The sequence below is a fragment of the Gossypium hirsutum genome, chromosome D07, assembly GCF_007990345.1.
Source record: "Gossypium hirsutum isolate 1008001.06 chromosome D07, Gossypium_hirsutum_v2.1, whole genome shotgun sequence".
NCBI lineage: Eukaryota > Viridiplantae > Streptophyta > Magnoliopsida > Malvales > Malvaceae > Gossypium > Gossypium hirsutum.
Genome location: NC_053443.1, coordinates 38405848 through 38420447, shown reverse-complemented (window position 1 = coordinate 38420447; position 14600 = coordinate 38405848). Strand labels below are relative to the sequence as shown.

Below are 14600 nucleotides of genomic sequence, written 5' to 3'. Positions count from 1 at the left end.
TTCCTCCTTTCTTTCCTTTTTTTCATCCTTCCTACACTTGTTGCATACAACTAGGGTAGTAAATAAACCGAGCTTGAACGAACAATTAACCTCTATTCATGTTCGTTTGTTTATTTTTAAGCTTGTTCGTGTTCAGTTTGTATTCGTTAAGAATTTTATATTTTTGTTCATGTTCGTTTATTTAAAATTATGTGTGATTATGTTTTTTTGTTTAATATTCACAAACATGTTCATTTAACTTAATCGAACATGTTCATGAACATATAATTGAACATGTTCACGAACAATGTTAATAAATAATAAACAAACAAACAAACAATAAATACGTACACACAAATATATTGTTTAGATATAAAAGAGTCAAATATAAATATTAACAATTATATTATAAATGAAAAAAAATACAAACCAAGATAATTTTATTAATATATATTAATGGAATAATAAATGAGTTTTAAGATAATTCTATTAATATATACTAATGGAATTTTTATAAGAAAATATCCTTAATAAATAAAAGAGTCATAAACGAGCCAATAAATGAGCTTTTAAACGAGCTTGTTCATGAACATAAATGAACTGAACACACCTCTATTCGTGTTCATTCGTTTATTAAACAAACATAAAAATTTTGTTCTTACTCGTTTATTTAGCTTAATAAACGAACATAAACGAACGTTATACGAATAGTTCATCGAACGTTCTGTTCATTTACACCCCAACATACAACATACAACAACCAATTCCCTTCTTCCCAACAGTAAAAGTAACATGAAATGACATTTAAGGCACAATCCAAGCGTTATTATGCAATGTTCTAAAAATAACCTAAAAATGCAGATATATCTACTTAAGTACAAGCATTTAATCAAGCTTAGAGGTTCGAAATATAACTCTTTTCAAGAGTTATCAATATTGAAATGGCAATGTTATCGAAATAGAAAATGTTATCGAATGAAATGAAATGTGAAATAGAATATGAAATAGTGGATTGAACTATGAATATTGATTATATTTTTTCAATGAACATTTCACATCAGAAATTGAGATGAAATGTGTCATTACATTAGTTGAATTTGCAAATGACTAATGAAATGTGATTGTTAAGTCTTAATGTTGGTAAAATGAGCATATTTGGATTAACTACTATGTGAATTAGCCTATTGAGTTTACTTATTGCATATTATCTTAATTAAGTTTTTGCATCATTATTACTTATATTATGTTTTTAATGTTCGAATTATAGAAATACCACTGAGTTATACTCAACGTACGATTTTGTTTTTTGTGCAGGATAAGTACTTAAAGAATCGACCATTGACTCAACATCCAGCGATAATCCCAAACTCAAGTGTTGGTGATGTTTTAAATTTTTGTCTTGGCATTTGGTTAATATGATCATTTTGTATTTTGATGGGATTTGAATGTTATGTGTATAAGTGTCTATATATGTGGTTGATGGAAATGGTCAAATTGATGTTATCTTTCTAAAATAGTTTGGTTATGTGCATAATGGTTTGTTAGTTGAGAAGTTAATATGTTAGGTGCGTATTTGGTTAATGCATAGTTGTGATAATGATGGTTGGTAAATGGTTTTCGTCTTACAATGGATGGCAATATTTGGTGTATGTTTTATAAGTGAATTTGAATGTTTTATCATATCTTAGAAAGGTTAAGTGATGCATGCTTAGTTCAAGCTTATCAAGGAGTGGGTAAGTTCATGTTTATATCTATGCTATGTTTGAAAATGATTTTGTAGTTCAAGTATCTAGGTTATAAGCTTATATGAAATCAAATGTTGAATGCTTGAATGCTTGAATATTTGGCTTAATATTGAGGTGACATGGAAGGCACATTGGTTAGACATTTAGGTTAATTGTGTAGGTGATGTTAAGATATGCCTTTGGTTGATATAGTTAACTTTTGATTAGTATGTGATTTGGGCATGAAATGGACATTTTAAAGATAGAATTTTACCAATTCTGAGCTCAAGTATCGATATTTTGGCATTTGGTATCGATACTTGACCATATGAATAGTTTTTAAAACTAAAGTTGAATGAAGTTTTCTTGACCATATGAAATAATCCAACTTGAATGAAGTTTTCTTGCTTGTTTTTAGTGAGAGAAAAAAACCAAAGTTGTGGGGTGAGATTTTGGCATTGGATTGAAGAAGAATGGAAGAGAGAATAAAAGAGAACTTCTCTTTTTCCTTTATGGTGGCTGGCCACATGGAGAAGAAGTTGACAAAAGATGTCATCTTTTCTCTCTTTCAATCAATTTTAAAAACCCAAGTCAACCTTAAAAAAAAACTCATATCATGCGTGGTTTACATTTTATCAAGTCATTTAACTCAATCTAATTACTCACAATTAGTCCCACATATAAAATATTTCATAATATAATATTCTCAATAAGTTCCCTATAAAATATTAAAATACCCCTTATGTGATAAAATTACACTTTAACTTCTTTTTCTCTCATCACTAATCTGTATTTCATTCAAGGCATTTAGTCCTTCAAATTTCCATTAATATATACTATTAAATCATAATTATTAATTATCCATGCATAAGTTTGTATTTGAGACCTTCCTCGACAAAATGGTAAATTTATGGTTTAATTCTTGAACTCTCATTTTTATTCAATTCAATCTGATAAGTCCTTATTTGTTATACCTACTTGCAATACTGACCACAAGGACTCTATTAATACTTTTTGGCTCATTTCTCAATTTTTGGGAAATTTACACTTTAGATCCCTACAATTTTCCAACTTTACAATTTGATTCCCTTTCCCACAATTTCTCACCCAACATTTACTTCATTGATTTCTAACAATAAATCCTTATAATTCCCTTTAAAATTTCTCCTTATTGGTCTCGATTTTTTTTCAAAAATTCACTATAACAATGTTCGAAATAGTGCTACATACTGTATCAAAAAATTTAGGATGTTACAAGATTAAGGGCTAGTTTAGGATTGCTTTTGAAAAGTACAGTGGAAAACTGCTTTTGAGAAATTTGGTTTAAAATTTAAGTGTTTAATATTGCTGTCAAAAAGTACTTTTAAGAAATTAAATGTCCATTTTAGATATGGTATTATAGAGTAACAAATATGCATTTAAATAATGTTCAAATTAGTTAATATTATGATATTTTAGCAAGAATATAAAAAATAATTTATTATAACTTATTATTGATATTTTAATATATAATATTAATTTTAAAATATTTTAAATTAATTAATATTAATTATTTATTAAATTTAATTAGAATATATAAGCTATATTTTAAATATTTAAATATAATCATTAAATATTCGTAATTAGATATTAACTCAGTTGTATTATTTTAAAAAATATATTTTTTTAATTTTTAATTAATGATTTTAACACATTTGTATTGTTTTATTTTAAAATGTAATTTGAATATATAACCCATATTAGATATTAACATAACATAGAAAAGATAAACCTAACAAATTAAAATATTACATGTATTTGGATTAAAGTTTCAAGAAGGGTTAATATTTATATACCAAATATAAATATTAAAAATTTTATATTAGCATTTACAATTTAAAGTGAATTCATTCAACTAGAAGCTATAGCATCTCTTATTAATTCCATTTCAAAACCACTTGGATAGTTTGATTCACCATCATCATCATCATCATCATCACATCACTTTCTCCATCATGCACATTTTCTGAATCAATAATATTCTCATATGCCCTGTTAATATTTTCGTATTCCATAAAATCTGCATCATTTTCAACCGACATGTTTTTGAATAAATTTGTGTATCACCATTGTAGCAACAACGATCATTGTTTGCTTTTCAAAACAATAACTTGGCATTTCTGACATAAAAAAATGTCTTACAGAAATGAAATGCCAAAGTTTTAAAAATTTACATGACTTATCACTTGAAGAACATAGAGATGCATAACATTTCCAACCATTTGTTAGAACATGAAAATATCTTATAGAATTTGTTGAAAATCAACGAAATCAAAATAGTTGGTGGATTTCACAACTCACATGGAGTCAATTTTTTAATGAGTTCATATTATTCCCCAAAGATTTTATGAAGGCATGTTTAAGAACATCAAGCTTTCTTAACATCTAAACAATTATTATTATCTCCAATAAGTTACTAACATAAATATAGCAGCAACTGAACAACATTATAATTGTAAGTAAGAACTGCTCAATTTTGAAATACAATTACTGCTCAATTTTGAAATACAATTGATTCTTCATCTTAAAACAAAAGACCAGAAGAAACTTCAATCAACTTCAATTAACAAGTCAAACTCTTTACAAAACACGTGCCTAGTATCTATTCCCAAATCCACCTGCAAGAAACACAATAGCATTTTAGAAACCTCATGTGCAGTACACCCAACTTTTTGAAATATAACATTACTATTATGTTTGTCAAAGAAACCTACGGCCAAATGAATGAACCAGAGATTATGCCTAAAAAAATTCATCGCTATAACATATACCATCATTTTAATAGTTAGTATAGTCTTACTGCTAAACTTGCAAGTTACTAGAATTTCTTTTCTAACTAGGCTGAATATCGACATATAAGACAACCCAAGGTAACACAAAATGATATTTTCGCCAAAAAGGAATGCTAACTAACCTCATAAGCATTTATATCCGAGAAAAGAACCTGCAAAAGTATAAGAATTCTTTTAGATTGTATTAGAAGAATAACTACATACAAAAATGGCAGCATTTTGACAGGCATCACTTAGCATGAGATTGCTCAAAAAATTCCTGAATCTGTTTACCTTCTTTCCAAGCTCCACTTTTCCTACTTCAGCACCGACCGAAACTAACTGAAGTTGAAATCATAAAATGAATTAAGACATCTCAAGCATTCATTTGAAAAAGGGAAAAAGGTGTTTAAGGGATTGTCATCGTACCTCCCCCATCAAGTACCTCTCAAACTTGACAGCTAATTTGGGCAACATAACTCTACCAACTGATTTCTGTGGTATAAAAATTGCAATTCATTTTCTCAACAATTGACAACAGTAGGGGGACAAAACAGAAGAGATTCATCACATGAGACTAGCACAAAGCAGATAATCTCTCAAAAGGAGCCTAATGATTTACAAGATTATACACCATAGCTTAGAAATGTGCATTCATCCACCCATAGGTCATCATGTAGATATACTTCTATGCCTAAAGTGATTCACTGAGTTAATGTCAATAGTTAACAAGATACAAACTCAGTTAATGAAACTACTTAACGATCTAAATATAGAGTAGTGAAATCAACATTAATTAAGAATAGCAAACTTATGTAACTCAACCTTCATATAAACTCAGAGAACAGGGAATGGAACTGAAAAACAACAAAGATAAAAAATAAAAATAAAAACCCTTCAACATCATCATTGCCTTTTGAAGGCAAAAGTTTGTCACAAGAAAAGTAAGAAAAAAGAAATAAGCCCCATCCCGTTAAAAAAATCAAGCAATCAATTTTTGTAAGATTTTTTTTTCTTGTTTCATCATAAACTAGAGATTGAAATATTCCAATACAATATTAAGAGCTAAAAAACCTGATTCTTTCACAAGCCAAAACAGTCGCAGAAAACAACCTAACCTAAGCATAAGGAACAATTAAAGAGAAGAAGAGAACAACTAAAACAGTCGCAGAAGAAAAGAAGCTCACTGATGGAAGAATTAAAGAGGAACAACCTAAAATGGGAAAAAAAAAGGAAAAAAAATTAAATTTAGAGTTAAAATGAGAATATGAGATTAGGAGAGTAGAAAGAAAGAGAGAGAGAGCAGCAACAATTGAAGAAAATGGAAGAATTGAAGAAAATAAAAGAGAAGAGAACCACAAAAAAAACCTTTGAAAGAGAAAATGAAGAAAAAATTAGCATTCTACCGTGTGTTTTGGGAGAAGAGAAATGGAGAATAAAAATGTAAATATCTAGCCAAAAACACTTTTGGCTTTTCCATATGAAGAAAAACACTTTTTTTAAGTTAAAATTTTCACTCAATCAGTATTTATTTAGTAGTTCTTTGGAGTGAAAGGTGTTTTTTAGGAAAAAATTATTCTCAAAAGCAAAGCTGAACCGGCCTTAACTAGTAATGAAAAAATACAAAACCCATGTAGGAACTAATAAAAGAAACCCAAAAAAAGGGATTTTTTTTTGAATTAAATTGAAAAAAAATAAGAAGATGAAGAATAGAACCATTCAATATTTTTTTTTGTGTGTTTTCAATATTTTTTTTACTTTAAAATTAAATTAAATTTTTTATTTTTCAATTTTAATATATTTTTAAATTTTATTTAGAATATAGTATTAATTATACATCTCTATTTTCTTATTATGTTGAAATATTTTTATTTTTAATATATAATATAAAAAAAATTTCGCATGATGTTATTGTGATATTATCATTACTACTTGTTATAGTTTTAGAGTGTCAAGGTATCTTATATTTGTTCGTATTGCAAAAAAAAAAAAAAAAAAGAAGAAGTTGGATATTAAGTTGCAATAGGAATGTAATGCATGATATGTTTTTATTGGATATCATATAGATTTTGGATGAAGTGAAATAAAATTGATAGTTTAAATATTATTTTTAATAAAAAATTCTTTTATGTAATCTAAATATGAAAATATTAATTTTATAATTAAGACTATCTTTGTTTTATTGAAAATAACTTTCTGAAAATATTTTATATACTTTTCCCGTGTTTGTTTAATAGAAAATAGTTTGGTCAACAGAAAATGACTTACAGATCAACAGAAAATAAATTTTTTTATAGCTGATTTTATTTTTATTTTTAAAATATTTAAAATTAATAAACTATTAATATAAAATATTATAATTTTCAATATTATTAAACATACCTATTTAATTATCTATATCTAATCATATAATAATAAATTATTTATTATTTTAATAAATTATTTATTATTTCAATTTATTTTAATAATAAATTTTAAAAATAATAATTTTAAATAATATTCTTAATATATTATTAAAAATATTCAATATTAATATTTTAATATTAAATATTTTATTATCATTATAAATATATTAATAATAAATGTTTTGTAGTATAAAGATTAAAATAAGCCATAAGTCTATGTACTCTTCCCATATTTGGAATTTAGTCTCTGTATTTTTATTTTCAAGAATTTAGTCCCTTTACTTTTCAAATTTAAAAATCAAGTTCAATTATTAACATTGTTAAATTTTTTTATGTCACATTTTTAAATAAAAAATACTCGGTATTTATGTAACTAAAAAAATCATGTTATAATAAAGATGATTGTAATAAAATATTTTTAATAGCGCTAACAACTAAACCTCAATTTTAATATATAAAAAGTAGGACTAACCCAAAAATAAAAGTACATGGACTAAATTTCAAATTTACGAAGAGTATAAAAACTTATGTCATATTTTAACCTAGTATAAAAATATGAATATTTTAATTATATAAATATAAGTATTTGTTTAAATAATGCTTTGCTACATTTTTCCCTTACAACTCTAATATGTCAATATGTACTCTCATATATTTAATTTAAATTAAGTTTTAATTAAGCATTATTTATTATTAAGTTTATATATGACATTGATTATTATAAAATATTTTTATTATAAAATAAATTTCGATTATGAAAAGAAAATTACACTATAATATTTTATAACAAATATATTTATATCGTGTTTGCTTTACAAAGAACAAATAAAATATTAATTTATAGATATAAAATAAATTCAATTAAATAATTAAAAAAATAAAAATCTTAAATGTGTATTTTATAAAATTAAAAACAATTTTTATAAAATATTTTTAAATATCTGTCAAATAGCAAAAAAAAAGAAATTATATAAATTTATCCAAAATGCAAAAAAAAAAATAATAATAAGTTTTTCGGAGAAATAATTCATTTTCCTGAAATGATTTTACTCAAATCATTTTCGTAAAATATAAATATTATTTAAGTTGAGAGGTGCCAAATTTAGGGAACGCATACTTAAGCCAACAAAAGCAGACGAAGGGGAAGAACAGAACCTTCGCTTTGTTTCCGCGCTTGCATTACTTTTCTCGCCGAACTAAACTTTCAAACAGGAAACCGAACCCTTTTTTTTTTTTTTTTTACTTCCCAAAATTTGGAGCTCCCTTAGGTTCGCTGTCCCTCTCCCTTTTATTCCTTTGCAAAAGAAAAACAGAAAAAAGAAAGGTCTCTGGGTTTTAACTTCTCTCAGCGCAATTGCCATCAAGGTATGTTTTTTTTTTCTTTTTGTCAGTTTAAGATGCTTCAATTGTTTTCTTTGTTTTTTTTTTATGAATTAAAAGAGGAGGGCAAAGCCCTAACAGCAACGCTTTTTCTTTCTTTTTTTTGTTTTTTTTTTGTTTTTGACCAAATACTTTCTTTTGGGATTGTCTAAATTGGGTATTTTTATTATGTTCAGTCCATGCTTGTTTAGGACCAAATTATGTGCTTTAAATTTTTTTTTCTTGCTTTCATTTAGGGCAATCTAAAATGGTTTTTTCTTTTATTTGGTCAATTCACGCTTGTTTCTGGGTTGATCTCTTTGCTTTTAATGGATTTTAGGGTGTTGGTTTTGACGAAAACTTGAATCTTTGAATCGTTTGTTCTATTCTTTTCTTGTTCGAAATCAGAGGAGAGTTAAATTTTAGCTGCAGTCTTTGATTCCGAATATATATGCTTGATTTTTTTAGCTTGCTAAAATGATTTTCTTTATTTGGTTATTCATGTTGGCTTCTGGGTTGATCTCTTGATTTTTTTTTATGATTTTTTCGATTTTTTATTTTGATAAAAACTTGAATCTTTGAATCTTTTTGTTCTTTTTCTTTTTCATTGGTTGGCTTCAAAGGAAAATTAAATTTTAGCTGCGATCTTTGATTCTGAAAATTGAGGCTTGATTGTTTTTATTGGTATTTTCATTTCTTACAGTCAAAAGGAAAGAACCCCATTACTATTTATGGACAAAAGAGACTGTCAATTTTGTTGGAAAACAAAGTAAAATTGTACAAACAAATTTTAGGAGTCTTTCTAAATATATATTTTGCATGTTCACCTCTAAAGGGAAGCTCATTGGTTCTTTATTACTAGCATTCTGAGCTTGTTATGATGATTGTTCTGTTGGGGTCAATCTGGTTTATGTTATCCGCAAACTGACATGCATTTTTTTTTACAGCTGAAGAAATACCTTTAGAGCTAAATTATATAAGGGCATTCAACATTTTGTAAATAGAAGAGAGAGAGGTACTGGTTCGTAGAGGTGGTGGGACTTCTTCGAGCTTAGGGTCCTCTCTCATTGCATTTATTTTAGCTTTGGGAGTTTTTTTGTTGGTGCATATGTATAATTAGAACAGTTGAGCTTTAATGGTGAGGTTGTGTGAAGAGTTTTAACTGAAGGGAAAAGCTTAAAAGATAACATTATGGGTTCTGTCTGTTGCTGCTTGCGCCCTGAGGATTTTGAGGACTATATCAATCCGAACAGTAATGTATATAGAAATTGCGTGTGCCTCAGTTGCTTTGTTCAGAACTTCGTACACGTGGTATGTTTTATTATTCTCATCATTAAGCATTGGTTCAGACTCTAGTATTATTTATTCACTCTCCTTCACTGTGTCACTCTAGGTAATTCCATCAGCATTTATATATATTGGCTTTAGGTGAACAAATATCTATTGAAGTTAGTTGTGGATCATTAATTACTGAGCTAACTTATGAAATTCTCTGTTGATTGTTTACACTATGAAGAATGTAATTCATTAACAGTAGGGATAAGCAGGGTCTAAATTGATCCATTTAATAGTAGGAGGACTAATTTTATCCGGTCCCTATGGTAGAGGGACTTGTAAGGCACATTCACCTCAATTATTTGATTCATGGGGTGCCAGCTTTTTGATCCTTTTCTTTTTTGGTTTTCTTTGCCCTTGTAATTGTAGTATACCACATTGTTCCGAAGAGGAGAATTGCGTTCTGTCCCTTCATCCATTCAGGGGACAGGATCTATTATCTCTTCTGCATCTCTAGATAACTCACTCTCTGACTTGTACCAATCTCCTCCAAGACCCTTGCCTTATGATGCTGAGGCTAGATATTTCCGCTTACAACGTGATGGTCTTGTTTCAAGACATGAGAAGGGTTCAAGTCAGTCACACGAAGAGTCAGAGCCTTTAAGAGGCGAAAACGATGCAGATCCAGGATCTTTGAGTACCGAGGGCAAATGGAATGCCTTTGAGCGAGGCTCGAAAGAGCAGCATTCTAAATCCTCACAAAAACTCTCATCAGCAAAAGCACCAGTTGGAATTGGGTACATCTATTCATCTGCTGAAGAAGAGGAGGATGTCTGTCCAACATGTCTTGAAGGTGATCTTTTTCTCAAGATTGAATGGTGTTTTATTATAGCCACTATATTTGCAGTGAAGCTTTGTTAGAACTTGCTCAATAGGCCAAGATTTGCTATAACTTAGGAAGGAGGGATGCATTAAAATGCTAAATTTATGCTATATCTTGCCTCTCTAACATGGACACTCATGCCATTAATTGGACCTAGATTCTAATGAGTTGATGATTAAGCAGCATTGATTTAATAGGGGAACTTACAATTACTCTGTAATTTAATGATAAAACTAGTCCTCCACTTCAATAGGTGTCATTTGAACCTCTAGCCTGTTGTTATGGTCAATTTAGCCCTCCATCTAATATATACATATGTATATTGCCAAAATGACTTCTAATTTTCTCGGTTCCAACATGACCACCTTGATATTCAATCTCTTCCCATTTCATCACTCATTCCCGAAAATTATGGCCACCCGTTTCCACTAGCAAAGTAGGAAAAAAAAAAACAGATCAAACACAAGATTATATCCATTGCCATTTCCATGGTTTTTCGTGAAAATCAAACTTCTGTAAGAATTAAAAAGAAATTCAAGCATTGAAGATTTTGGTGCTCAACCCCAATAAAACCCAATTCACATCCTACCTTCCTGTTAAGATTCCTATTCATGTTAACTTTTAAAACCCCAATAACCCGTGACACCCAATTTCCTTTATCATTATTAATATTATTCTTTATGAAAATCAAATCTGACTTTAATTGCAAACCATTAACTTGTTAAACCTCATACCACTCATCCATAAAAAACTTGCTGGTCAGTTTGACAAAAGAAAATTAGATGGAGGGCTTAATTTGCTCTAATGAAAAAGTAGAGGCTTCAATGACACTTTTTGTATAGGTGGGGGGGGTGCTTATTCTAATCACTGTACATAGTTTTTGCTCTTAGAAATAAGTGCTGCTAAAAAACTGCGTGATATTACTAATCATATGAGATTGGGCTTTTAATGGATGGGTTATGTTCCTTATAAACTTATTGGTACCTCCCATGGTGCAGAATATACTCCAGAGAATCCCAAGATAATAACAAAATGTTCCCACCATTTCCATCTTGGTTGCATTTATGAATGGATGGAGAGAAGTGAAAACTGTCCGGTCTGTGGAAAGGTGACCTTTTTGAACCAGTTAGCGTTTTCATATCCATGGTTATAAGTAATCAATCAACTGCATGGCAGTTACATTTTATTCTGCTTGATTAGCTTACAATTTACTAGGATACTCAAGCTTTACGGGCTTTTTTAGTTTCCTTTGATATTTTCAGGTCAAACAAGCTTCTAGTTATATGTGCACGGTTTCCCGCCTTTTTAATTTCTTTTTATTGTCCAATTTTGATATCTTCCATTTTTTGCAAATAAAACTGACTTATTTTTAACAGGCATATTAGGCCCAAAATGTGAACTTTGTTTGGTGAGCCTTGTGGTTTAGGTTATATATCCTTTGATGTATATTTGCCAGCAGCAGAAATGATGAACTCTGTTATATCAAAAACTGAATGGAAAGAATTATTTGTTATAAACTGGATATTGATTATTTAGGTAATTGAGGCATTGAGAGGTTATCGAGCTTCGAATTAATGTTGCATGCATGTTTAGCCAGACTGCAAAATTGCTGTCTAGATTGATAATATTTTTCTGCCGACTTCCCAATTCCTTGGGCACCTTCTCAAGTAAATATTAGTTCCAAACAATAGCAATGTTGGTGGGGACGTAGATGTCTTTTTTGTTCCATCTGTGCTTACTTCTCCTAGTCTGTAAACTCTGATGTCATATCATTGTCTAGCTTATAGAGTTTAAAGAACCCTGAATTTTGATGGTTCACTTTTCTTTTGCATTTTTTGAATTTACCTACTCCTGGCTCAGTTGCTTAGACGTTTGATCTAATAATGTAGTGCTTAACAAAGCTTTATATCGAAGTTAAAACAATTTGTATACTCTGTTGTAACCTAAATCTCCCATCTCAACTCGGTTTGCTTTTCCAGGTTATGGTGTTCGATGAAACGACTTAACTTTTGTTCCAAAGGTTTTGTTGTGGATGAAAGACAACAGAAGACGGCCAGCAAAGAAAAGAAAAAGATATAGTAATCTCCTATGTGAAAATTGCAGGGATAAAGCGATTGTCACATGTTGTAAATATGAAAAATGTTGTGCATAAAGACTGGAAGTTCGTACACTTTGTGAACATTTGAGTTGGGGTTTGGGGGGAGGGGGAATCATACGCACGATTGTTGTAAATCACACTAAAGAATATTTTCTTTATCAATGTGAAGAAATGTGGATCTGAGGAAGCTATTATGTATCAATATTTTATGCCTTATCTCTTTTGAATTGTTAGGAATTTATGTATGTGCCCGGATCATTTTTTTTTTGCCAGTACAAGCTTGCGAATTGCGGGAAGGAATGCAACACTGGGTCTTGAGGTATCAATATAGAGTTCTAATTATTTACGGGTTTAGTCGTAAATTTCACCATTAAATTATAGGTAAGTCTTTATTTTGGTTTTTAAAATATTTTGGTTATTTAATTTAAAAAAAAGTTATAATTGATCATTGTATTATTCAAAAGATTTTATTTATGTTATTGGGCTATTTAAATTGATGTTATGCAGCTTTTTCTATTCGTACTATCAATACTAATTAAAAGTTTTTTTTTTGTTGTTTTTCATGAAATAATTTTGAATGTCATAAATGTATAAATTAAAATTCAAACGGTTTTTTCTTTGATCTTTATCATTGTTCATAAGATCAATTGGGATCTAAGTATGGATTCTAATCTATTACATCAATTGTCGAATCGTTGTTCAGAGTTTATTAGTGAAAAGAAAAAAATTTAACAACCTAATGACTTAGATAAAATTTTTTTGAATAGTTTAGTGATTTAAATAAATTTTTTTTGAATAATTCATTGGTCAAATTGTAATTTATTTTTAATTAATTAAAATGGAAATTTATAATTTAATATAACAACTAATGGTGTAATTTATAGCCCCAATAAAATGTAAGGAATCAAATTGTTGGCGCCAAAATAGAATGAAATGTAGGGACTCAAAAAGAATAAAACGTAGGGAATAAGAAGGTAAATCGTTGAGGGTTGTTTGTTAATTAATTGAAAACTAATTTTTTTTTGTTTAAAATAAGTATTACATTAATTTTTTAATAAAAATATAGAAAAAAATAAGTAGATAATTCAATGGAGAATATATTAAATTTATTTTCTTTTCTTTTTAAAATATTATAATGTTTTTGAAGATTTAATGTTATGTCCGCATTTACTTCTTGTCTCTCCTTTTATTCAATACATTTTTATTTTACAGTATTTAATATTTATTCTTTTAAATTTATAATATTTTGCATTTAATAGTGTAATTTATTTCAAAATATTGTCAATGTGATTTAAAATTTGACTTTCATTAAAAATAAATAAAATGTTTTTTAAATAAAAATTTAAAATAAAAATTTTGCATTTTTTAAAATGTACATTGATATCAAGATAAATTCGTATTTTTATTATGTTTATTTTTGGCTAATTATCGGATAAATGCTATTAAATTTGGATTTTTCTTATCAGGAATGAAGTTAATGTGCTGAATTCAAACTCTTACAAAAATGGGCTAAATTGGAACAAAAAGCAGAGAGGAGGGCTTGATTGAAAGATTGAAGATTCAAGGATGACTGGATAAATATTGAAGGGTTGAAGATTTTTCTAAAAGTGGTTGGATAAAAATTGAAGGATTTTTTATATTGTTACAACTCTGTAATTAGTTTAAATTTAATCTCTAGTTTAAATTTGATTTATAAATTTTAAATTATTTAGTGATAATATTTAGGAAAAAATCTAGCTAAATTTTAACACTAAAAATGTGTATAAATACCTAGTTACTACAGCTAATTGAACACACACTTTACCTTTGACATTTAATAAATTCACTATTTTTTTTCTCCCTACCTGCATCAGTTGTCCATTCTGCTATTTTAGTTCTTTTCCTTTTACTTTCAACTTTTTGGTTATTTGCCTTCTAAGCCATTTCTCTTTCCCACTTTTCACAATTCCATTTAAACCCTTTATTTTCAATCATGATTCTTTTCATGATTAACTAAATCCTTTTTAGTCTTAGCCTGGTTATCGCTTCGATAAAGTAATTGTGATATATGAACCCACACTTAACACT

General features: G+C 28.3%; 2 protein-coding genes across 3 annotated transcripts; one reads left to right on the top strand and one right to left on the bottom strand.

The window, feature by feature from the left end:
• Positions 1 to 4116: 4116 nt before the first annotated feature.
• LOC121219076 (10 kDa chaperonin 1, chloroplastic) lies at positions 4117 to 6092 on the bottom strand. The gene is made up of 5 exons (XM_041096600.1): positions 5882 to 6092; positions 4943 to 5008; positions 4808 to 4855; positions 4657 to 4686; positions 4117 to 4360 (listed from the first exon to the last, which is right to left on the bottom strand). The coding sequence occupies exons 1-5, from the start codon at positions 5912 to 5914 to the stop codon at positions 4292 to 4294; spliced, it is 246 nt and encodes an 81-aa protein (XP_040952534.1). The 5' UTR covers positions 5915 to 6092; the 3' UTR covers positions 4117 to 4291.
• Positions 6093 to 8019: 1927 nt separating this feature from the next.
• LOC107954765 (E3 ubiquitin-protein ligase At3g02290) lies at positions 8020 to 12735 on the top strand. 2 transcript variants are annotated; one of them, XM_016890426.2, is made up of 5 exons: positions 8023 to 8283; positions 9225 to 9588; positions 9982 to 10405; positions 11434 to 11543; positions 12415 to 12735. In XM_016890426.2, the coding sequence occupies exons 2-5, from the start codon at positions 9469 to 9471 to the stop codon at positions 12439 to 12441; spliced, it is 681 nt and encodes a 226-aa protein (XP_016745915.1). In that variant the 5' UTR covers positions 8023 to 8283; positions 9225 to 9468; the 3' UTR covers positions 12442 to 12735. The 2 variants fall into 2 exon arrangements, with proteins under 2 accessions (XP_016745916.1, XP_016745915.1); XM_016890427.2 differs by lacking the exon at positions 11434 to 11543 and having other exon boundaries at positions 8020 to 8283.
• Positions 12736 to 14600: the final 1865 nt, after the last annotated feature.